The sequence below is a fragment of the Zingiber officinale genome, chromosome 7A (genome assembly GCF_018446385.1).
Source record: "Zingiber officinale cultivar Zhangliang chromosome 7A, Zo_v1.1, whole genome shotgun sequence".
Classification (NCBI taxonomy): Eukaryota; Viridiplantae; Streptophyta; class Magnoliopsida; order Zingiberales; family Zingiberaceae; genus Zingiber; species Zingiber officinale.
The window spans coordinates 99,381,899-99,407,626 of NC_055998.1; the positions used below are offsets into that span (position 1 = coordinate 99,381,899).

Below are 25,728 nucleotides of genomic sequence, written 5' to 3' on the forward strand. Positions count from 1 at the left end.
TTAAATTTATATGTTTTTCTTTTCATTTTTTTTTCTATTGGCACCACATATCCAGTTTAGGTCGACGAATACAGGGATGACCGGTCTGATTCTACATAAGTTTCTCATTGATCATCAGGGTAAATCGGACGACGTTCGCATCAGGTGGCTCATCAATTCAGTGTTTTTAGGTCAATCATCTATTAATAAAAATTTATCTGTTAATTTATTAAAGTTGAGACTCAATCTTTAAATGTTTGAGAAACTGAGGTGTTTTATTGCTGCATCATTATCTCGGGGGTTATGTTTTTTTTTTTATTGGAGCAAAAGGTGAAACTATCACCTTAGCAAAGGTCGCTCTACATTTCCTGGAAGGGGATAAATTACTGGGATATTTGTTCTACTCAGTGATCCTGGAAGGTATAAGAGGTTTGACATCTAGTGAGATATTTGTTAGGAATTGATCAAGATTTATTGGAGTAATCATCTATGTATGTACCAATGTCGTGGCAGGATTATGTTTTTTTTTTTTTTGTTAATGAACATGGAAGTCACTGATGTACGATTCAGGCCCGGCTGAAGGCATAGGCCAATAAGATCTATGCCTAGGGACTCAATATAATTGGGGCCCATTAATATTAGAATTTTTAAAAATATATTTAATAATTACAATTTAATTTTAATTAAAAGTGGGCGTTTCATTTCAAGACTGCTTCGGCGCTTCGATTTCTGTGTAGGCGTGCACAGTAATATTTAATGTACCGCCGCCGCATCTATTTTGTTGCTGTGCACATTGCAAAGCCGCTTCGATTTTCATGCAGCATGCACTGTACAACCTGCAGCCACCTAACTTCGGCCTTCTCATATGATTCTATATAAAACCACTACAGAACGTTTTTAGAACTCGTACTCTCAAGTCTCGTCCTGCTCATATTTTCATCCTTTGATTTCATCTTCTGTAATCTGTATTTTTTGTCTCTCATCATCTCGACGGTGATTCAATACTGAATACAACAAAACACCCTTCGCATTCCTTAATCATCAGGTAATATTTTTTTAATTTTTTCTTCATTCTTGAAATGTTCTTTATTGTTCTGTATGAATAATAAATTATTGATGTCTTGATGAAATGGATCCAAATATGAAATATGGTTGGAAAAATAGATTATTAGCGGTTGCATGAAATTTTTTTTCTCATTTTTCTTCTCTCGCAAACAAATTACTATTTATGCACTTATCTCATTTATAATTTATTATATATTTGTTAAGTATAATTTATTATAAAATATAAACGGCTTAAATTAACCGATTCAAATCAAATTTAATATTTTATATTTTTTATTATATTTGTGCAGGTATTAAAACTACACGGCGTAAATCAGATTTTATTGTTCATTTAATTCTAAGTAATTTTATTTTGATAAAATTATAGAGATTTATATTTTCTTTTCTAATATTATTTTAATATAAATATGTCTATGAAAAAAATATGATTCTGGATATATGAAATGTATGAAAAAAAAAGAAAAATAGAAGAATTTATTCAATCTCAAAAAGGCGCACTCGATAAATTTATTATTAATAATCAAAATCAAAATTCAGAAAATAATATAATTGAAAATTTAAATGAAAAACTAATTGAATTTTCACCAGAAGATAATACTTTAGGACAAAAAGAAATCTATCAAGAACTTTTTAATGATCACACAACAAATTCATCAAATATTAATATTAATATTAATGAAGAAAATAATTATAATTTAGAAGAAGAAAAAGACGACTTAATAAATCATGAAAATAATTTTTTTTTAATAATATTGATGAAACTATTATTCAAAATATATATGATCCAGCACAATGAAAAAATATAAATATAAATATAATACATTTATTAGTTGAAAAGGGTCCAATTAGAGAAATTAATATTTCTTTTCCAAATGCTGAAAGTTCTAGACATTTTTATATGATTCATTACATTCGAAAATTACCCAATGGAGAAAAACATGATAGAAAATGGTTAATATATTCAAAAGAATTAGATAAAGTATTTTGTTTTTGTTGTAAATTATTTAGTCAAAAATCAATTACAATTCAATTAGCAAACGAAGGGTGTCGTGATTGGAAAAATCTTAGTGCCAAGCTTAAAAGTCATGAAACAAGCAGTGAACATATTATAAATATGAATATTTGGTTTGATATTGAAATGAGATTACTTAAAAATAAAACCATTGATCAAAATTTACAAGAAAAAATAAATAAGGAAAAAGAACATTGGAAAAATATATTAATAAGAATTATTGCTATAGTTAAAAATCTTGCAAAAAATAATTTGGCATTCCATGGCACAAATGAGAAAATTTATCAAGATAACAATGGAAATTTTTTAGGTTTAATTGAAATGATAGCAGAATTTGATCATATAATACAAGAACACCATAAACGTATTCAAAATGGTAAAATTCATAATCATTATCTTGGTCATAATATACAAAATGAGTTAATAAATATATTAGGAAAAGAAGTAAATAATATTATAATTTAAAAAATAAAAGAAGCAAAATACTTTTCAGTTATACTTGATTGTACTCATGATGTAAGTCATCAAGAACAAATGTCTCTTATATTAAGATGTGTAGATATTTCAACAAGTCCAATCAAAATAGAAGAATATTTTATAGAATTTTTAAAAGTAGATGATACATCAGGAAAAGATCTTTTTGATACGTTTATTAATATAATAAAGAAAATTGAACTAAATGTGAATGACATAAGAGGACAAGGATATGATAATGGAGCTAATATGAAAGATAAACAACAAGGTGTACAAAAGAGATTGTTAGATATAAATTCTAGGACTTTTTATACACCATGTGGTTGTCATAGTCTTAATTTAGTACTATGTGATATGGCTAATTCTTGTCCTAGTGCTATAACATTTTTTGGTGTGATACAACGTATTTACTCATTATTTTCTTCTTCTATAAAAAGATGGAAAATTTTACGAGACCATGTTTCTAATTTAACTCTTAAACCATTATCACAAACACGTTGGGAAAGTTATCTTGAAAGCGTTAAAGCAATAAAATATCAAGCTCCACAGATAAAAGAAGCTTTATATAAACTTGCAGAAACTAGTGATGATCCTAAAACAAAAAGTAAAGTAAATTCTTTAGCAACATATGAGTTTGAAAATTTTGAATTTCTATTAGGTATGGTTATTTGGTATGATATATTATTTGCAGTTAACACTGTTAGTAAATTTTTACAATATAAAGATATGAACATTGCTATTGCATTAGATCAGTTAAAAGATCTTGTTTTTTTTTTTTTAAATGATTATAGAGAAAATGGATTTATATTTGCTATGATTTCTGCTAAAGAGATTGTAAATGAAATGAATATAGAATCAAAATTTCGTGAAAAACGTGTGATTAGAAGAAATAAACGATTTGATGAGAATAAAATTAATGAAGTGAAGCTTTCACCTGAAGAATCTTTTAAAATTAATTACTTTAATTATATTATTGATCATGTCATTCCTTCACTTCAAAGTAGATTTGAACAATTTAAAATATATGAAGATAATTTTAATTTTTTATATGATGTAGAAAAGTGAAAATTACTTGATGATGAGTTTTTAAAAATAAAGTGTCTAAATCTTGAAATTTTTTTAAAACATGATATGTTATCTGATATTGATGGTTTAGATTTATTTTTAGAATTAAAAGTTTTTAGAGAAATAATAAATCCAGAATTAAAAACCGCACTTGAGGTATTGAACCTTATAAAAAAATTAAATTCTTTTCCAAATGCATGGATAGCTTATAGAATATTATTAACTATACCTGTTAGTGTAGCTTCGGCAGAAAGAAGTTTTTCAAAATTAAAATTAATAAAGTCTTATTTACGTTCAACAATGTCTCAAGAAAGATTAAGGGGGCGTTTGGTTCTTTCCTAGGAATAGGTATCGGAATGAGAATCATTGTATAGTGGAATGAGAATGGGTATGAGCATGAATATCACTCTTAAAAGCAATGTTTGGTTAGTTGCATATTTTCTATCGGAATAAATCAAAATTTTCTTTTTTACCCTTAAAGAAAAATAAGAGAAAGAAATAGATGTAAGAGAAAGATGAATGTGAGAGAAAAATATGATGAAAGAGAATGATGAGAGAGAAAGTATGATGAGAGAGAAAGTGTGATGAGAAAGAATGAAGAGAGAGAAGTGTGATGAGAGAAAATGAGAAAAGAGAGTGTGATAGGAGAGAGTATGACGAGAGAAGATGAGAGAGGATGAAGAGAGAAAAAATGTAATGAGGAAAAATGAGGAGAGAGAGTGTGATGAGAGAGATTGAGGAGAGAGAAAGTATGGTTAGAGAGAAAGTGTGATGAGAAAAAAAAAGAACAGTGAATGTGATGAGAAAGATTAAGGAGAGAGAAATTATGATGAAAGAGAAAGTATGATGAGAGAGAAAGTGTGTTGAGGAAAAAAAAGGAGGGAGTGTGACAAGAGATTGAGGAGAGAGAAAGTGTGATGAGAGCAAAAGTGTGATGAGAAAAAAAAGAGAAAAGAGGGTGTGATGAGAGAGATTGAGGAGAGAGAAAGTATGATGAGAAAAAAAAGAAGGAAGAGAGTGTGATGGAAGAGATTAAGGAGAGAGAAAGTATGATGAGAGAGAAAGTGTAATGAGAAAAAAAAGAGAAAAGACAGTGTGATAGGAGAGATTAAGGATAGAGAGTGTGTGATAACATGATGAGAGAGAAAATATGATGAGAGAGGATAAGGAGAGAGAAGTGATATAAAAGAAAACATAAATAAATATATTTTGATATTTGATATTAAGGGAGAATTTTAGTTTTAGGTTAAGGATATTTTTGGAATAAGGGAATATTTTGATTGATGAAAATAGGATAATGACTCATTGAAGGGGAGGTACATGGGAATGAGTTATTACCCAATTTTAAGGATTCATTTCTTTATTTGTATTCCTATTCCTATAATCCAAACATTAACAATGACAATCAATGATTCCCATTTTCATTCCCCACTCCTATTCCCCTAAACCAAACGCCCCTTAAATAATTTAGTAATTTTATCAATTGAAAAAAAAATATTATCAAAGTTGGAATATAAAGATTTAATTACTAATTTTGCATCTAACAAAAAGTTAGAAAACTAAATTTTACGTAAAAAAATTATTTTAAATTAATAGTTTATTTTTAATTTTTTTTTTAAACCCACCATTATCGGTCTCAAATTCAAATAAAAAAGGATGAGGAAAATTTTTTTTTAAAATAATATTAAAGGTCTAAATATATTTTTTTTTTTTTGGCCTATACTCTCATAAAATCTTGAGACGACCCTGGTACTAAAGTTATGAATACGAAGTATTACGATATTGCATGAGGTACAGTGATGAATTAGAATGATTAGTAACTCTTGACCCGAGATTTATTATAAAATTTTAAAATTAAGGGAATTGATCATTTGATTAACAAAATTATAAACATGTATTATTACTACTGCAATGATTATTGAATTTTATTGAATATTTAAAAGGTGTAATATATTTTAGTATTTATTAAAAGATTATGGCGAGTTAATATAATTTTATGAGTTTATGTGAACTATTCTAAATTCCTTTACCATATTAAAAAACATAACAAATATTTAACTTAGTCGTATTAACAGCATATCAAAATAACAGAATTGAATCTGGCCACAAACAAACATTTATTTTTCCATCCCAAAGAAGAACGGAAAATTCTATAATCAATTGAAAGTAATAATAAAGTAGTTTCTAATTAATTCAAACCTACATAACCTTTGAGTCTTGCAATTATAAGTTTTTTCTCAATTAAGTCCTTAAAGTGGATAGAAAAAAAAAATGATAATCCCAATTAGCCTCATTGATTATGTTTGGGGGTGACTGGTCCGGTTTCACGGAAGTTTCCCACCGGCCACCAGGGTAAATCGGGAAGGACATGAGGTAGCCAACCCAGATGTCCAGCATTCTTTGATTGCACTCCCTATTTGGAGAAAAATTCCTGCAAATATGTCGTAGCTGGGGATCGAATTACGGGTGTTTGGATGACAATCTGGATGTCCTATCATGGTACCATACCGCGGGGACCGTTAAAGTGGATAGAAGAACCTACAACCCAGCTCAATTTAAATGAACCAAATGTTCCAGAATAAATTCAGTATTCTATTTGGTAAGAGGTTATTTATATTTATATTTATATTTATATATATATATATATATATATATATATATATATATATATATATATATATATATATATATATATATGCGTTTAACTCATTAATTTTCATGCATAAAAAAGAATTGTGAAACAAAGTTAATGTACGAATAAAGTTTGTGAACAATGCTCATGAACAAAGATGATAAATCATATTCATTAATAAAATTCTTCTCAACTTGATCAATATTAAAAAAAAACTCAAAATGAGCAAATAAACTTGTATCATCAAATTTAATAACTAATCGAATAAATTTAAAATTATAATATTTTTAAATCATCAAACAAATTTGAATTGAGAGCTTAATATTAGCTAAATGAATCAAGCTCAAATCAAATTTGAACCAAGCTAAGCTTGTAAAAAAAATCAAGCCAAGCTAAATTTGAATCAGGCTAAGCTTGTAAAAAAAAAAAATTCAAACCAAGTATGAACAACTATTTTAATGACTTGATTTATTTTATGCTCAATTTGACTTATTATCTTATTAAATAAGTTTGAATACCATCAACCTTGACTTGACTTTTTTACAACTCTATTCTTGACATTACACAATTATTTTTTATATATTAGGGTTTACGTGCACACAGAAAGAACCCTGATCTCCACCCACAAAGGTTGCTTCTCCTGTGGGAGTTTTATCCCTTCATGTATGCATACATCGACGTGGTGCTATATATGTACTATTCTCCAAGTGCTTTGGCAGTAAGTAATACACCATGGCTTGCAACTGCACTGCCAAATGGATCTCGATAATAGGTTCAAGGGATCATCAATGCACTCTAGACAAGGCCACAATTTGTCCTACTCTGGATTGTTTAGTGTAACCTTAATTGTTAGATTCTAATGTCATTAGGCACCATCTGTCAAACTGAGATTCTTAAGAGATAGTGAGGGAGACACTATTATTATTAGTCAAGTGAGTCTACTGTTAGCCCATGATATACATGTTGTATACAATACTCCACACACTATAGGACATAGTTGCATATATTATACAAATTAGGGTAAAAATTAAAAGAGCATCTCATATTTTTATTATCTGATTTATCCCTCCTTACTTGCCGATCCAAATATATGAAAATTATGTGCGTATTATATTAGTTACAAATAGTAATTGCTATAGTATATTATTGATTAGCACATGCTCACATATTCTAGTAGCTATAATTCATAGCTACTTTTTCTCTTGTACATATGTTGCCGTAGTTATAATTCATAATTGTTGACTTGAATTGAACAGAATTATAACTGTGCACACTCAGACTAACTAGGATAAGGAGAGATAATTCGGATAATAAAAATAAGGTAGGATGTTATTTTGACAATTAATAAAGAAAACACTTTTCTATTATTTTTTCCCTACAAATTGAGAGTGCATTTCTCTTGCTTCTCAAATTAAGGGTTACTTGAAAAACAAAGTAAAGAAGAGGGAAAGAAAATGGCGTTTGCAAAATTCCAAATCCTTGAGCGTTGATGTATTGACGAAAGTTTCGTGTATTAGACTGTTATTGTTAAAAGAAAGTGATGCCTCACACCGGCATTTAAAATATTGCTTCCACCTCACTGCCTATCCTTGCCTTGACCACGTTGCACTGAAACGTTTATTTATTTTCTAGGGCAGAGCAAGAGCATGCGCCTAGGCCCTTGGTTTAAGCTTGCCATTCATCATATATCTGTCTTTAGACAATTCTAATCTCTCATGACAAAGTCAAGAAATGACTCCTTTCCTTGCAGATTAAACAAAGGTAGAGTGAAGGAAAGGTAAACACATGATGTAACGGGAATACATTATCTAAGCCTCAAACAATTCATGGAAGCAAAAAAAAAATGACATTGAAATTCCATTTGTTATGTTCTTTAATGAGGAAAAGAAAGAAGATAAGATGTGAGATATGGACAAGGCAATATTTTAAATTGACCAAAAGCATTTGAGGAGGAACTTTCTTCACTTCAATTCAATATGAAGTCACAGTTGAGCAACTTGCACTAGTTTTAGATAGTAAAGAAGCACTTTGCTTGCAGCATCATATTTTAATATATATCCATTATTTGTTATTAATTTTTATCATTTAGAAGATGAACATAATGACTGGGGAATCATGTGCCATATATATATCCATTAGTTTATGAGATTGATTTGGTATAGTAACATGGTTATTGAATGATAGGAGATCATCTTTAATTCCTTGGAACTCCTTCCAAAGATATAATTTATAAGCAAGAGGCATGACTAGCTGGTATTTAAAACAAAGTTTATTTCCCTGGTAACAGTGATCATTTATGGGCCAGTCCACCTTCATTTAGTTGCCTACGTTTGAAGAATTCTATGGTGTCTGTCTATATATATATATATATATACCCTAATATTTTTTTTAAAAAAATTTAAATGGCTATGGTTTGTCCTAGATGGATGTGCAGGGTAATAATATATATATATATAGATTTGATATACTGTATATCTATCTATGACCACTTAGTGTTAATTTTTTTTAGGACCTAGAGTTTAGTATTTAGGCTAAAGGAAGTATTTTTTTTAAAAAAAAATTAATACTAGGTGCTCATGAATGAATGTGCAACATATATACATCTATTGAGTTAATTTAAATAATAATTTATGCACGTTCAAAAGTGAATCTCTAAAATATTCGAACCCTGAGTGCATAGGTAAAATCACATCTTACCACTGCACTATCCCAGGGGGGAGCTAACAAATAGGGCTGTAAATGAGTCAAGTTGAACTAAAATTTTTAGTCTTCATTCTTATTTAATAAGGTAATTGAGTCGAGTTAATTCAAGTTGAGTCTCAAATGAACTAAACGTTGAAATGATTGTCCAAACTTGGCTTGTTTTTTTTTTATAAACTTAAACTTTTACATTTTAAACTTGCTGATTAGTTATTGAGCTTGATAATACAAATTTATTTATTAATTTAGACTTTTTTTTATTTATTTAACATATTGATAATATTTTTATTTATGAATATGACTTATCAACATTGTTCATAAAGATTAACGAGCTGAATATATATGTCTTTAAATTTATTCGTTTAATTTAATGAGGAAGGCGAGCACGGGGGGGGGGGGCGCTAACATATAGAGCTGTAAACGAATCATGTTGAACTAAATTTTGTGGTGTTCAAACTTATTTAATAAGGTAACTGAGTCGAGTTAAGTTGAGTTTCAAATGAACTAAGTGTTGAAATGATTGTTTAAGCTTGGTTTGATTTTTTATAAGCTTAAACTTGGTTTATTTAGATATTATTGAACTCTCAATTCAAACTTATTTGATTGTCTGAAACTTTTACATATTAAATTTGTTGATTGGTTATTGAGTTTGATAATATAAATTTATTTATTCATTTAGATTTTTTTGTTTATTTAATATATTGATAATATTTTTATTTATGAATGTAGTTTATCAACATTTCATGAACATTGTTTACGAAAATTAATGAGCTTATTTGATTGTCTGAAACTTTTACATATTAAATTTGTTGATTGGTTATTGAGCTTGATAATATAAATTTATTTATTTATTTAGATTTTTTTTGTTTATTTAATATATTGATAATATTTTTATTTATGAATATGGTTTATCAATATTTCATGAATACATATGTATTTAAGTTTATTCGTTTAATTTAATGAGTTATTCATGTTTATTTATTTAATTGATTATATATATATTGAATATGATAAATAATAAATTTATGCATGAATGATCAATTTATTTACAGTACTATAAACATAAACTTTAGTATTATTATATTTACTAAATAAAAAACTTAAAATAGAGAGAAATTAACAAGCAATAAATACATATGAAAGTAAGGAGATGTTCCAGGGTTTAGTACCGTTGGGATGCATAGTTTAATGTTTTAGAGGTTCAAGATTCGATTCTTGGATATTATTATTTGGGATTGACATTTCGATTATATATTTTTAATTATGTAGTATTTATTCTCTTCTATATTTATGGGATCGGTTCTAATAACCGTTGAGGTGATAATTTCATTTTTTTTTTATATGAAAAGTCAGGAGAAGGCGAGCGGTGTAGAAAGCCGTGAAACGCGGCAGCTTGCGCCTCTCCTTCCCCAGCTCATTAAGTGGACATTTTGATAGGTTTGTTCACCATTAAAACAACGGGTAAAAAAATTCAAAAGGTCGTGCTTAAAAAAAATACTTATCAGCTGCTATAATATATTATTTCAAATTAACTCAGCTTTATTAAAAATATTATAGAGAAAATATTTTTGTATCAAAATTTTTTAAATTATTATAGCTACTATTAAATAAATATCATAACAATTTGATAGGTACTCACCATTGTCACACGCATAATATGTATACTATAATATATGAATATATATCTTAAATCTATAAATTAAACTTGATGAGAGTATATATGGACCGTTAAACCCATACACTAGTGCAACGTAAGGATAGAATCCTAATAGTAAGTTATTGTAATAGATTTTTTTTCATAAAAAAATAATTTAATCTTTTATATCAGATATTAAATTGATAAAAACAGATACTACATTTGATATTTGTCAAAAAGTCGAAAAATGTATGCTTTCTAATGTCGCTAGTCCAAGGTATTTAGAGAAGTTTTTCCGATCATGGTATTGCTAATCCTAAGATGTGAGACTAAAGAGAAGCATAATAGTACATATTTTTTATATAAAAATAATAAAAAAATTACTAATAATATTTAAATTATTTAAATTATTTTCAGTATGAAAAAAATGATATTAACATAATTTAAGTTTGGGCTTTATCAAAATTAATTATTAAAGGTCCATATAAGATTTAATTATTACAATAATATAATAATTATGTAATGGTTGGTATATTTCTTAACTAATAGCTCCTATAATGTTATAATGTAGCTACTTAAATAGTTGTTAATTTAAGTTTAAATGATTTTAGTCAAATAAAAAATGATTTAATTAAATTATTTTTTATAAATTAATTTAATAAAACTTTTTTATATAAAAATAATTTATATATAATATGGTTATCAAATTAGAAATTAATTAATTTAATGCATTGTAACCACGACTATAATGCAATAGAAGGGTGTTCCATTGTTACTCAGGTATTTACGATTCAATTCTTAGTTAGGATGTATTTGTAGGGATTTGTTTTTCAAATGAATCGTGCAATCAAGTGATGCTGGATTTTTGGACCGTCCAATGCTTTCTGATTTATCTTGGCAATCGGTAGAAAATTTTTATGTGACCAGATCGGTTGTCCCAAGTTCTTATTTAACCTAGTTAATTAATTTTTTCAAGGTTGAAATAAGAATATTTTTAATATAAAAAATATGGCAAGTCATCATTTTGTTTTCTAAAATATCTTTTATTGATTTTAATAATAATTATAGGTGTTTTTTTAATGATTATAATAATTAACCTTTTTCATTTTTCCCTTTAAAAAACAAAAAAGTAAGACCATCCACACCAGCTTCCTATCCAAAATGTATAATTTAGGGTAAAAAAATTACTTTATTAAATTTGGATATCCATTTTTTAATACATCATATATCAGCTTCCCTATTTCTTCTCTCTCCTTTATAATGTTTAGGGAATGGAATCCATTCCCTAAATTTAGAGAAGTACTATTCATAAATGCATAATTTAGGGAATGGTAGCTGATGTAAAGATTTTTTAGCTACCCTATCTAAAATTAAAGGTAAAATTTTTAAATAAGGTATCTGATGTGGATGCTCTTAACAATTTGTCGTGAAAAATTCATCCTCTGGAAATTAAAGGTGTGTTGGATTGATCCCGAGTTGGCCAAGTTAAGAGGTTCGAGTTCACATCATTTTTATCATTTGTTTTTTTTTAATATTTCACTTAAATTTAAATTTTTATTGAATATATTTATTTTTATTATTTACCAACTTGTTAAATTAATTTACCAGTAACACTAAAAAAAATAAGAAAATTATAATTTAGTGATGAATATTTATTACGAAAATTTTTTGTTGCTAATTTGAAACAAAATTTATAAAAAAATATAAATTATCGCTATTTAGCAACTAATTTTATAATACAATTTTTTTCATTGCAAATTAGTAATAAAATATGATTTATCGCAAAACTCATTGGAAATTAGCGATAAACTTCAATATTTGTCGTAGATTTTTTTAAAAAATAAATTTAGGTTATTTGAAGTCGATTGATGTACCTAAAGAGCTCGAAATGAGATGATACCAGGTGAATTTTTAAAGACGATTAATATTTTTCAGACACCTTTGCGTCAAAAAAATCACCGGTTGGGTAAAATAATTGTTTGAAGAGATTTATATAATCAGAGGATTTATAGGAACCTATAGAAACCGATTTCATATCATTCTGAACCTTTTAGGTACCTTAAACGGTTTCGAAAAGTTTAAATTTATATATAAATGTTTGACAAATCTGTGATGAATTTCTAAATTTGTCATAGACGTGCGATGGATTTAGAAATTCGTCGCAGAATCGATGAATTCTAAATTCATCGTAGAGTGTTAATTATTTTATTAAAAAAATAAAATTTTCGAAGCTGGTTAAGGTATCTAGAGATCGGAATGACATTAAAGAAGTTCCTATTAGTTCTTATAAATCTCTTGATCATATAAATGCTCTCAAATATTAATTTTATCTAATGTATTGAGATGGTTATTTTTTGAAGGCAATTAATATTTTTCAGACATCTTTGTGTCAAAATAATCACCGGTTATTTAAAATTAGTATTTGAGAATATTTATATAATTAGGAGATTTATAGGAACGTAACCCATATGAATTGGTTTCATATCATTTTGAACTCTCTAGGTACCTTAATCGATTTCAGAAAGTTTAAATTTATATTTATAAATATTGGTAAATCTGTGACAAATTTCTTAATTCGTCACGTAATGCTAATGTTTTTTTTAAAAGTAAACTTTTCAAAGCCAATTGAGGTACTTAGAGAGCTCGAAATGATATAAAACCAGTTCCTATGAGTTTTTATAAATACCTTGATTAAATGAATGCCCTTAAATAATAATTTGACCAAATATATTTTTTCTTCCATTGCTAAATCAATTACATACACTTAAGAGTTAGTAAAATTTCTATAAAGAGTTATGAATTTATCAGGTTACACTTATTTTAAACTATCTGAAGATGATTGATAAACTTAGAGATCTTAGAATGACATGAAACCAATTCCTATAAGTTTCTATAAATCTCTTGATTATATAAATATCCTCAAATATTTATTTTACATAATATTTTGAGATGGGTGATTTTTTTTAAGGCAATTAACATTTTTCGGACACTTTCGCATCAAAAAAATCACCAGTTGGTTAAAACTAGTGTTTGAGGAGATTTATATAATCTGTTGGTGGAGGGAGTGTCAGACGATCAAACTTGAGTTTTGATAATGACAAAGAGTTCTAAGTAAAGTATTATTGTTGTTCTAACATCTTGAACTAAGTGTGCAGGACAGTGTTAAGTGATCTTAGGCGAAGTAAAGTCCTAGTTGAGCCTAGGTAGGTGGAAAGTCCTAGCTATGGTTAGACGACAAAATTCTGGTCTGGGGGACTGGGCAAAGTCTTGGTGATTTGAGAATGTTGGGAGAAATCCTAGGTTCAAGGATGTTAGGTGAAAGTCTTGGGGGTCGCGGACACCTAGCAAAAGACTGGACGGGTCGGAGATCGAACATTCAGCATGAAGTCCTGATGTCTCAGACACTGAGCAAAAGTCCAGACGGTCTGGAGAACCGGTCTGACAAAAGATAATCTCTCTTGAGAGGCGTAGGTGAGGACGTGTTCCCCGAAGAGGGAATAGTAGACGTCGGTCCAACCTAAAGTTTCAGCAAAACTCAAAGTCAGGACTAGATAGTTCGGAAGCTGTCAAGATATTATTTTTGGTACATATAATATTGCCTGGACTAACTCTATATTACAGAAAAAGATTCTGAAGAAGTTGATCTGGGTGCCTGGAGTCTGGGCGCCTGGAGTTGCTTTAGGTGCCCGGGAAGACTTCGATAAGGGAGCGCCCCAGGGTGAGTGCTTGGCCAGGCACCCAGGTGGTTTGGATGCCTGGAGTTGTTTCAGGTGCCCAGATGACCAAAATCTTATTGACATGCAGAGCTGGAGCGCGACGGCTGGTGGCCATGTCAGCGGTCTAGGCGCCTGGACGTGGATAAACTTCAAGGATGGAGTTTCGACTAGAGCTTGCCATGTCAACATAGTCTAGCCATCCAGGAAAGGATCCAGGCGCCTGAATGAAGCTATAAACGGAGGTTTTGACCAGCAACTTTAGCATATCATTTTAAACATTTTCTGCTTCTCCGCGCTGCTCCGAAAAAGTCTCTATGACATTTGAAAGCTACTTCGACAACAACTTTGCTGAAGATTTCTTTCTCCAAAGTTGTTGGTATTTTTTATTATTCAAATTACTTGTAATCATTTGAGATTATACTTGTATTCTTCGATTGATTAGTGATTACCCAACGAAAGCACTCTTACGTGCGAGCCTTGGAGTACGAGTCGTTGCAGGCTCTGAACCAAGTAAATCTTAGCTTGTTAGCATTTCTTTATTTTTCAGCTCCTTATATTTTGCTGCATTTTATTCGATCGTGTTTTAAATGAACGTAAAAGCCATGAGGGCTATTCACTCCCCTCTAGCATTTTTGATCCTATAATTGGTATTAGAGAAGGAGGCTCTGATTGGACTAATCGCTAAAGGAGCAAGCAGGCCAAGGACTGAGGGAGAGCAAGGTATAAAATTTAACTATAGTTTTTAAATTTCATATAATTTATTTTAAGTGAAGGGAGAGAGGACACTATAAAAATAAGCATCATACTCGTAATAATCGAATGACACCACCGTCGACAAAGGAGGAACCGATGCCTAGAGTTCAAAGGAGCAAGTATCACATCCAATGCTTTAAGTGCCAAGCCCAACATTTTACAATCACAGTACATTCGAAAATAGGTCTAAAATTTTACATGATGATCTTGTTTACAAAAATACCCCTATTCATGATAAATTAGAATTTTCCAGCAATAAACTTACACCCTCGGGCGCTCCCTCTTTGAAGTCTTCCCAGGTGCCTAGAGCAACTTCGGGTGCTCGGACTCCTGACATCCAGACCAACTTCTTTAGAATCTTCTTTCTGCAACATAGAGTTAGTCCAAATAATAATATATGAAGTAAACATAATATCTTGACAGCCTCCAGACTGTCTGATCCTAATTTTGAATTTTGCTGAAACTCTAGGTCGGACCGACGCTTACTGTTTCCTCTTCGGAGAATGCATCCTTACCTACTCCTCTTAAGAGAGATTATCTTTTGCCAGACCGGTCCTCTAGATCGTCTAGATTTTTTCTTAGCGTTCGAGACATTAGGACTTCATGCCAAATATCCGATCTCCGATCCGTCCAGTCTTCCGCTAGGTGTCTGCGATCCCTAGGACTTTCACCTAGCATCCTTGACCTTAGGATTTCTCCCAACATTCTCAAATTTCCATGACTTTGCCTAATCCCCTCGGACCAGGATTTCGTCGCCTAACAGCAGCTAGGACTTTCCGCTTGCTTAGCCTCAACTAGGACTTTCCTTTACCTAAGATCATTTAGGATTTTCCTGCACATTTAGTTTAACTTGTTAGAACAACAATAACACTTAACTTAAATCTTTTGCTATTATCAAAACTCAGGTTCGATCATCTGGTACTCCCTGCACCAATAATCTCTCCCTTTTAGATTATAACAACAAAGTTTATAGTTAAGTAAATAGATAACAAGTAAGAACAAGTAAATATTTTCATAAGGAAATTTTTTCTAAAAACTAAGTTTCCAAGTTCTGAAATAGAACTAAGGATTCTATAAAAGTTTAAACCCCCCTGAAATATAGTACTTTCTGTTATGACCCGTGCGGTTGGTAAGGGGGGGGGGTGAATTGCCTGTAAATTAAAAATGAATCTTTCTCGATCTTTGAAATAAGATTAGTAGCATAATTAACTTAAAGTAATTTAACAACTAATAAAGTAAAAATCCAGAGAAAGTTACTTGGTTACAACCTAGGTGGTTGTTAATCCAAGACAAAAGAAAGCACTAAAGATTTCCTTCGGTGAAGGCGGAGAAGCCTCTTACACTCATTGAATGATCAGAAAGTTACTAGGAAATGAATACTTGAGTTATTGAATATTTCCTAGTTCCCGGGGTCTTTTTATAACTCTTAAAAAATTCTATCAAAGGTTGGAAGATGTCTTCAATAGGCTTGAAGGTGTCACCTTTAATAGGCTTGAAGGTGCCTCCAGTGTGGCAAGTTTTATCTGTGCGAAGATAAACTCTATCTTCTCTAACGGTTATTGTTTGCTTAGTTGAAGGCGCCTTCAAAGGATTGAAGGCACATTCTATAAAGGCGTGAAGGCTCCTTCAAGTGATTGAAGGGCCTTCCACAAAAAAAGCGCGAGGGCACTTTCAACGTTGTTGAGGGTGCCTCCAGTAGCTCCATAACACTCCGTTTGCTTTTCCACTGCTCCGATTGCTTGGGTGATTTCGTCCATCCGGAATTGGGCTCACTCGGACCCATCTTTCGGCCTTCTCCTCGAGCAAGCTTTTGCTTCAGCTTCTCGTCCCTCAGAAATGCCGCACACTTCTTTCTCATCTGCCAGTGTACTCTTCCACAGCACGTCGTCCCTCGAACACATCGAGTCTGTCGACTCTCTCTCGTGTTGTCCTTCTCGCTAGCTGCGTCTTTCGCTCGACTTCCTATGCTCCTAAGTTCCTGCACACTTAGACGCAAGGCATCAAATATACACAGAACTTAATTTAACTCGGTTGACCATATCAAACTACCGCGGGGCACTAATAATCTCTCTCTTTTTGATGTGCATTAATCCAAGTTAGAGTTAGGGAAAAATCATAGTTAAAACTGTAACTTTTGCAAGCTATAAAAGTACAAATATAATCTCTCCCTAGACTTAAGCTCTCAACTCTCATTCTCCCCCTTTGATCATATAAAAAAAGTAAAGTTGGGAAAAACAAAGTTAGATAAAGAATTTGAAACTTTTCTAAGGATAAGGAAACGTATTTCAATTGTTAAAAAAATCTGAATTTCCACGATTTAATAATCATATTTGCAAAAAAATGAGTTTAAATTTTGAAAATTTATCTTAAGGTTCAACAAAAAAAAATTTTACAAAAAATTTATAATTATTTTAGTACAAACAAATCATTTTACACAAAAACATAAGTTTTGCAAGTTAAATTTTAAAAAATTATTAAAATAAATCCTCGAATATTTTGCAAGTATTGATAAAAGAATGTACCGTTAAAGAAAAATTAAAATAAAAAAAAATAAAAGTTCGAGATTTTTTAGATTTAAAAATAAAATTTTTATTAAATAATCCATAAAAAATTCATTATTTATCAAAAATTTATAAAAATATATTTTCAAATAAAAATTCAATGATTTTATTAGTAGAAAAAATTTTGATAAGAATTTCCAACAGAAAGATTATACGAAAAAAATATTTTGACCAGTTATGATTTTTTTCAAAAATAAATATTTAAAAATAGTTTTATTGGTCTAAAAATTAGGTTGATTTTTCTATATATTCAAAATATAACGATAAGTTTTCAAAAAAATCAAGTTTTTCAAAGTACTTATTCGAAGAATTTTGAATTTTAATTATGATTTTTAATCAAAAATTTAAAAAATTTTTAATTGAAGAAAAATTCTGAAAAAATTAATACTAAGAGATTTTTTATTTTAGCAAGCTCAGAGGAAAAAATTTCAAAAATAAATATTAATAGTGAGCATACAAACTTAATTTTGTAAATGAAATTAATATTCCGAACATAAAACATGCTTAAACATTCATTTAGACTAAGAGAGATTTTGGGGCCCAAAATAAATTTTTACCAACCGGGTTAATAAGCAATTTCTTTGGAATATGTTTTTATAATATTTTTCTAACTTGCCCCTTATGATATTTAAGATACCAATTCAGACTTCTGTAATTTTTTAGGTAGTTTGATTAAGACATGCAAAATTTTTAGATTTTTCAATTTGATCATTCAATTTTTCATTTTCTTCCTTTAACTTATCATACATTTCTAAAGGATAGGTTTTTAATTCAATTTTTTTTAAAACTATTAATTTTTTATTTTACCTTACATAATGATTTAGTCATAGATTTAATGCCTGAATGTAACTGGTCAGGGGTAGTAAACATACCTTACTTACCAGATCGGTCTTGAAGTCTGTTTCTTCCTTCTCACTACAGCTTTCTTCTGAGGAGCCTCCCCCTTCGCCTATGATCTCCTTCTCCTGGTGACTTGCCATCAATACAAGTCCAGCATACTCCTTCAAATCAGATTTTGATGATGACTCATCCCAAGCCACCTTTAGAGTTTTGTGCTTTGTTTTACTTGGTCTTTTCTTGTTGTCCTTCTTCATCTTTGGACAGTCCTCCTTAATGTGTCCCTCTTCATTACAGTTATAACATCTTATCTTCCTTGCTTTTCTTTTCTTTGCCTGCATTTGAATAAACTTATTAGTTCTAAAAAATTTCTTAAATTTTCTTACCATATAAGCTATTTCATCATCGTCCAAGGAAGTGTTGGCGTTTGATTCGTCCTTCTTAGCTTTTAGAGCAATGTTGTTAGATTTTTCTAATTCCTAATTATCTACACAAAGAGATTCGTGGTTCGAAAGTTGAAAATAAGGTTTGAGTACTTTTTTCGAGGTTCTTAGAGATGTAGTAAGTATCTACTAAGGCTAACTACTATTGAGTTCTCGGAAAGACGTTAAGTGTGTACATTAAAGAGTCACAATTTGTTACATTTTCTCCAAGATTGTTGAGTTGAGTTATTAGGTCTTTGATCCTTGCATGGAGTTGGGCTACCTTTTCTCCCTTATTCATTCGGAGCTTCGTCAACTAACTTCAGAGGATGTCCCGCTTTGCTAGTTTGGCTTTCGAAGTATCTTCGTGAAGCTTCAGGAATTTTCTCCAAAGATCTTTGGCGAAGTTGTAGCTTCCAATCCGCCTGACCTCCTGAGGCAGAAGAACACTAAGCAGATATAACTCTCCTTTTCCATTAGCCACGAAGTCGGCTTGTTCCTTCATCATCCATATGTACTTTTCTTTCTCGACTCCATGTTGATCCTTAGGTATTTCAAAATCATATTTTACAATTAGTAAAATTTCAAAATCAGTCTTGAAGAATACCTCCATGCACTTTTTTCCACGTAGCGAAGTCTCCCTCAAATTTTGGCGGGTAGATGCTGGATCTGGCCATTTCTTTTGCTTCGGATGGTGGTTAGTCATTCTGAAGCGAATCTGGCTCTGATACCACTTGTTAGGACTTGTGTGACCAGCAAGAGGGGGTTGAATTGCTTGTAAATTAAAAATAGACCTTTTTCGATCTTTCAAACAAGATTATTAGAACAATTAACTTAAAGTAATTTAACAACTAATAACATAAAGAGGCAAAAAAAGTTACTTGGTTATAATCTAGGTGGTTGTTAATCCAAGATAAAAGAAAGCACTAAAGATCTCCTTTGGTGAAGGCGGAGAAGCCTCTTACACTCGTTGAATGCTCAAAAAGTTACTAGGAAATGAAGACTTGAGTTGTTGAATATTTTCTAATTGTAGGAATCTTTTTATAGCCCTGGAAAATTCTATTTGAGGCTGGAAGACGCCTTCAATAGGCTTGAAGGTGCCTCCAGTGTGGTAAGTTTTATCCGTGCGAAGATAAACTCTATTTTCTCTAACGGTTACTGTTTACCTAGTCGAAAGAGCCTTCAAAGAGTTGAAGGCACCTTTTATAAAGGTGTGAAGGCGCCTTCAATAGATGAAGGGCCTTCCACCAAAAAAGCGCAGGGCACCTTCAACGCTGTTGAGGGTGTCTCCAGCAGCTCCACAACACTCCGTTTGCTTTTCCACTGCTCCGATTGCTTGGGTGATTTCGTCCATCCGGAATTGGGCTCACTCGGACCCATCTTCCGGCCTTCTCCTCGAGCAAGCTTTTGCTCCAGCTTCTCGTCCCTCGGAAACGTCACGCATTTCCTTCTCGCCTGCCAGCGTACTCTTCCACAACACATCGTCCCTCGGGCGCACCTGTTGGTTTTTTCGGGCCACAAAAACCACTTTTTGTGATGTAGAAACCCCGAAATCCCCGCCACCGGATCCATGCGAAGAATAAAATTTCGTAAAACTTCGAATATCAGTTTTCTAACCTAGATCTACACTAGATCTACAAGGAGAAGAGTTTACCCTTGATGCGATGTCTTTCGCATATCCCGCTCGTGCAAGGTTCGCCGGATCTCGAGAGTATCAAAGTAGATACTCCTCTATGTGTATCCACACGAACAAATGATGGAGAAAACAACTAAAAGGTGTGCTAGCACACTTATAAGTTTCGGCCAAGGGGGTGGAGGAGAGGGAGAAGAGGATGAGAGCTTGAGAGGAGGAAGAAGATGAAATCAATTAGTACACAAAATGCACTCAATATCATCTTTAAGTGACCGACCACTTCAAGGCTTGTAACCCCCATGGAATATCAAGAGTCACAACTCTTGGTAACTCCCATGAGGTGGCATCCCACTTAAGCAACCATAATGATGTGGAGCATTATCATTAGTCCACTTAATGCCAACTCACCAATGAGGTGGCAAATGGTCAAGTCAAACTTGACCCTTCATCTTTCTCTCAAGTCAAGTCAAACATGACCACTTCTCTCCCATGGTTGATCAAATCTAACCATTGGTTCAAGTCAATTTTAATTTAATGAATCTCTATTCATTGAATTAAATTGATTCAATGAGTCTAAGTCTAAATTAGACTCATTTAATACATGAACCGAATTGAGTCAAACTCAATTAGCCTAATTTGGATTAATCTTAATCCAATTTGGTTCACTCTTAATCCAATTTGGTTCATCACATGAACCTAATCCTTTAGGTTCATCAAATGAACCTAATCTCCATCTAAATGTTCTTTGTGTGTGACCCTATAGGTTCTTGTAACGTTGGCAATGCTCCCAAACTCATTTAGGAGCATAAGTAATGAGCGGTATCTAGCAACACATCATTACTACCCAAGTTACAAGAATGTTGAGATCCAACATCACCTTGTGACTACTAATTGTAACTCTTCATAATATATGACAAGTGTCCTTCTATACTAGACATCTAGATTAATTAATATGAGGCATAGACCGTGTCATCCTCTAATCAATCTAAATCTTGAATTCCAAGTAGACTCACTCAATCAAATGAGTTCAATATCTCATATTGACTCATTTGGGCATGACCATGCACTTAGTGGTCTCACTCTATCAAGAATATCGATGTCACTCCCGTCATATAGGAGGGATAGATCCCATCTACATCACTCACATCCCTCTGCATAATTCGTTACATACCCAGTAATCGCCTTTATAGTCCACCCAGTTACGAGTGACGTTTGACGAAGTCAAAGTACGTAACTCCTTATGTAGGGAACCATGGTGACTTCAGGTCCAAGGACTAGTAGTCATACTAATAGCCACATGAGAAAGTATATGACACTCACATAACGATCCATGATACTTTCTCATGGCGGATCATTCAGTATACATTCTCCAATGCATACCCATGTGTCAACTTGATATCTCCATATCCATGACTTGTGAGATCAAGTCATCGAGTTGACCTACATGCTAGTCTCGTCGCATTAACATTATCCCTGAATGTTAATGTTCGACTAGGAATGATTAAGAGTAGTGTTCCCTATATCATCTCACTATCGATTCAACCAATCGATTGATTTAGGTAAGAACCTTCTACTCAAGGACGCTATTATACTTAGTTATTTGGTACCAATACAAGTAAGTATAATAACCAAAACAAATGCCTTTATTTATATATAGAAGAATATGATACAATGAGTCCATACAACAATCATCAAATGATTGGCTCTAGGGCTCTAACTAACAATCTCCCACTAGCACTAGTGCCAATCAGTATAGGCTTGAAGGCCTAATGACCTAGTGTGACCATCATGCTTTCTCTGTGCCAAAGCCTTGGTCAAGGGATCTGTGATGTTAACCTCTGTGGGTACTCTGCAAATCTTCACATCTCCTCTATCGATGATCTCTCGAATGAGATGGAAGCGCCGTAGTATGTGCTTGGTCCGCTGGTGTGAGTGAGGTTCCTTAGCCTGCGCAATTGCTCCATTGTTGTCACAATAGAGCTTAATAGGGTCAGCGATGCTAGGAACCACCCCAAGTTCAGTGATGAACTTGTGAATCCAAACCGCCTCCTTTGCTGCTTCTGATGCAGCAATATACTCGGACTCTGTCGTAGAATCAGCTACTGTGTCCTGCTTCAAACTCTTCCAGCTCACAGTACCACCATTTATGCAAAACATGAACCCTGATTGCGATCGATAATCATCCTGGTCGGTCTGGAAGCTGGCATCACTATAACCCTTTACAACTAGCTCATCATCGCCTCCATATATTAAGAAATATTCTTTAATCCTTCTCAAGTACTTAAGAATATTCTTGACCACTATCCAGTGACTTTCACCTGGATCTGACTAGTACCTGCTCGTCATGCTCAAAGCATACGAGACATCAGGGCGAGTACATAGCATGACGTACATGATAGATCCTATGGCTGAAGCATAAGGGATCTGATCCATGCGGTCTCTCTCCTCTGTAGAAGAGGGACCTTGAGTCTTCGAAAGACTCACACCATGTGACATCAGTAAAAATCCCTTCTTGGAGTTCTGCATGGCAAACCGAAGTAATACCTTGTCAATGTATGTACTCTGACTTAGGCCAAGTAACCTCTTAGATCTATCTCTATAGATCTGTATGCCTAGAATGCGTGATGCTTCACCTAAGTCTTTCATTGAGAAACAAGTCCCTAGCCAAGTCTTAACAGATTGTAGCAAAGGGATGTCTTTCCCAATGAGTAGTATGTCATCTACATACAATATAAGGAAGACAACTGTGCTCGCAACAACCTTCTTGTAGACACAAGGTTCATCTTCATTCTTGATGAAATCAAACTGTTTGATTGCATCATCGAATCAAAGATTCCAGCTCCGAGAAGCTTGCTTTAGTCCATAAATGGACCTATGTAGTTTGTATACTCTGCTAGTATGCTGTGGATCTACAAAACCCTCAGGTTGTGTCATGTACACATCCTCGAGCAGGTTTCCATTCAGAAACGCGGTTTTGACATCCATCTGCCATATCTCATAGTCATGGTATGCTGCAATAGCAAGCATGATCCGAATAGACTTAAACATCGCTACTGGAGAAAAGGTTTCATCATAGTCAATACCATGAATTTTCTTGAAACCTTTAGCTACCAAGCGACCCTTATAGATAAGTCCATCCATGTCAGTCTTTCTCTTAAAGACCCACTTACACCCTATGAGTTTTACGCCCTCAGGTGGATTAACCAAAGTCCATACTTAGTTAGTGTACATGGATTCCATCTCGGATCTCATGGCCTCTAGCCTTTTCTCAGAATCTGGTCTCATCACAACTTCCTGATAGGAGGTGGGCTCATCCTCTATGAGCACAACGTCATCATGATTAGACAAGAGAAATGAGTATCTCTCAGGCTGACGACGTACGCTATCAGACCTACGAAGAGGTATGTCTACTTGAACTGGTTGTTGTTCCTCAACTCCTTGTGGAACAATATCATCCACAACACTTTGTGGTTCCAGTTCAACTTCCATCGAGGCTTCAGTGCTATTGTTCGCATCTTGAACTTCTTCAAGATCGAGCGTACTCCCACTAGTCTTTCTAGAAACAAAATCCCTTTCTAGAAAAACCCTAGTCTTAGCCACAACTATCTTGTGTTGACTGGAAATGTAGAAGTAATATCCCTTCGTTTCCTTGGGATATCCAATAAAATAGCACTTGTCGGATTTGAGTCCCAATTTGTCTGAGACTTGACGTCGAACGTAAGCCTCACAACCCTAAATCCTCATAAAAGACACCTGAGCATCTCTCCCAGTCCATATCCTATATGCTGTCTTTATTACAGCCTTGGATGGAACTCGGTTGAGTATAAAGGCTGCCGTGTCTAAAGCATAGCCCCAAAGGAATGTAGGAAGATCTGTGTGACTCATCATAGACTGTACCATATCTAATAGGGTACGATTCCTCCTTTCAGATACACCATTCCACTGTGGTGTTCCAGGAGGAGTGAGTTAGGATAGAATCCCACACTTAGCTAGATAGTCACAAAACTCATGGCTAAGGTATTCCCCACCTCGATCTGATCGAAGTATCTTAATACTCTTGCCAAGCTGGTTTTGTACTTCATTCTTGAATTCTTTGAACTTTTCAAAGGATTCAGACTTATGTGTCATCAAGTACACATAACCATATCTACTGAAGTCATCAGTAAATGTAATGAAGTACCTATAACCACCTATAGCAGCGACATTGAAAGGGCCACATAGATCACTATGTATAAGACCTAACAAGTCAGTCACTCTCTCACTATGTCCACTAAAGGGAGTCTTGGTCATCTTGCCTAGTAGGCATGACTCGCATGTCTCATATGATTCAAAATCAAATGAGTCCAGCAAACCATCTTTATGGAGTTGGGATAAGCGCTTGTCATTTATATGACCTAAGCGACAGTGCCAGAGATAGGTTTGGTTCATGTCATTTGACTTGAACCTGTTGGTACTTATGTTATAGATAGGGCTCTCAAGATCTAGAATATAGAGTCCGTTCATCAGAGGTGCACTACAATAGAACATATCATTTAAATAAACTGAACAACATTTGTTCTTTATTATAAATGAAACCTTTTCTTGTCCAAACATGAAACTGATATAATGTTCTTAGTCAAAGCAGATACATAACAACAACCATCCAACTCTAATACAAGCCCAGAGGGAAGAGATAGAAAATAAGTCCCTACAACAACAGCAGCAACCCGTGCTCCATTACCTACGCGTAGGTCCACTTTGCCCTTCGTCAATGCCCTGTTATTTCTCAGCGCCTGCACATTAGTACAAATGTGAGAAGTATATCCGGTATCTAATACCCCTGATGAAGAAATAGATAGATTGACTTCTATAACATATATACATGAAGTGGAAGTCTCACTTTTCTTCTTCTTAAGATCTTCCAGGTACACCTTGCAGTTCCTCTTCCAGTGCCCGGTCTGACCGCAGTGGAAGCAGGTAGCATCCTTGGCGACCCCTCCTTTAGGCTTCAGTGCTTTGCCTTTGCCCTTGGCCTGGGACTTTCCCTTGCCTTTAGGCTTGCCCTTGCCCTTGTGTTTCTGAACCATCAGAATAGAGTTGGGCTTAACCTTCTTAAGGTTGAGCTCAGCAGTTCGTAACATACTAAGCAGTTCGGGCAGTGAATTGTCAATTTCGTTCATGTTGTAGTTCATGACAAACTGACTGTAGCTCTCTGACAAAGACTGCATGATCAGGTCAGTGGCCAGCTCTTGGCCAAGTGGGAA

At 32.9% G+C, this 25,728-nt stretch overlaps 1 protein-coding gene and 1 pseudogene across 3 annotated transcripts in view; one reads left to right on the plus strand and one right to left on the minus strand.

The window, feature by feature from the left end:
* LOC122001891 (protein SAMBA-like) overlaps positions 1-25,728 on the plus strand; it is a 68,882-nt gene that overhangs the window by 15,716 nt on the left and 27,438 nt on the right. Inside the window, exon 3 of one of the 3 annotated variants that reach the window (XM_042556868.1) lies at positions 6,814-6,985. The exons of 1 other annotated variant lie outside the window; for it this stretch is intronic. In XM_042556868.1, the coding sequence (XP_042412802.1) occupies positions 6,814-6,842 (29 nt within the window). In that variant the 3' untranslated portion in view covers positions 6,843-6,985. Of the gene's footprint in view, positions 1-55; positions 76-6,813; positions 6,986-25,728 lie in introns of those variants that run through there. One more of the 3 variants, XM_042556869.1, reaches the window with a different exon arrangement.
* Positions 10,650-10,816, minus strand: LOC122003350 (annotated as a pseudogene).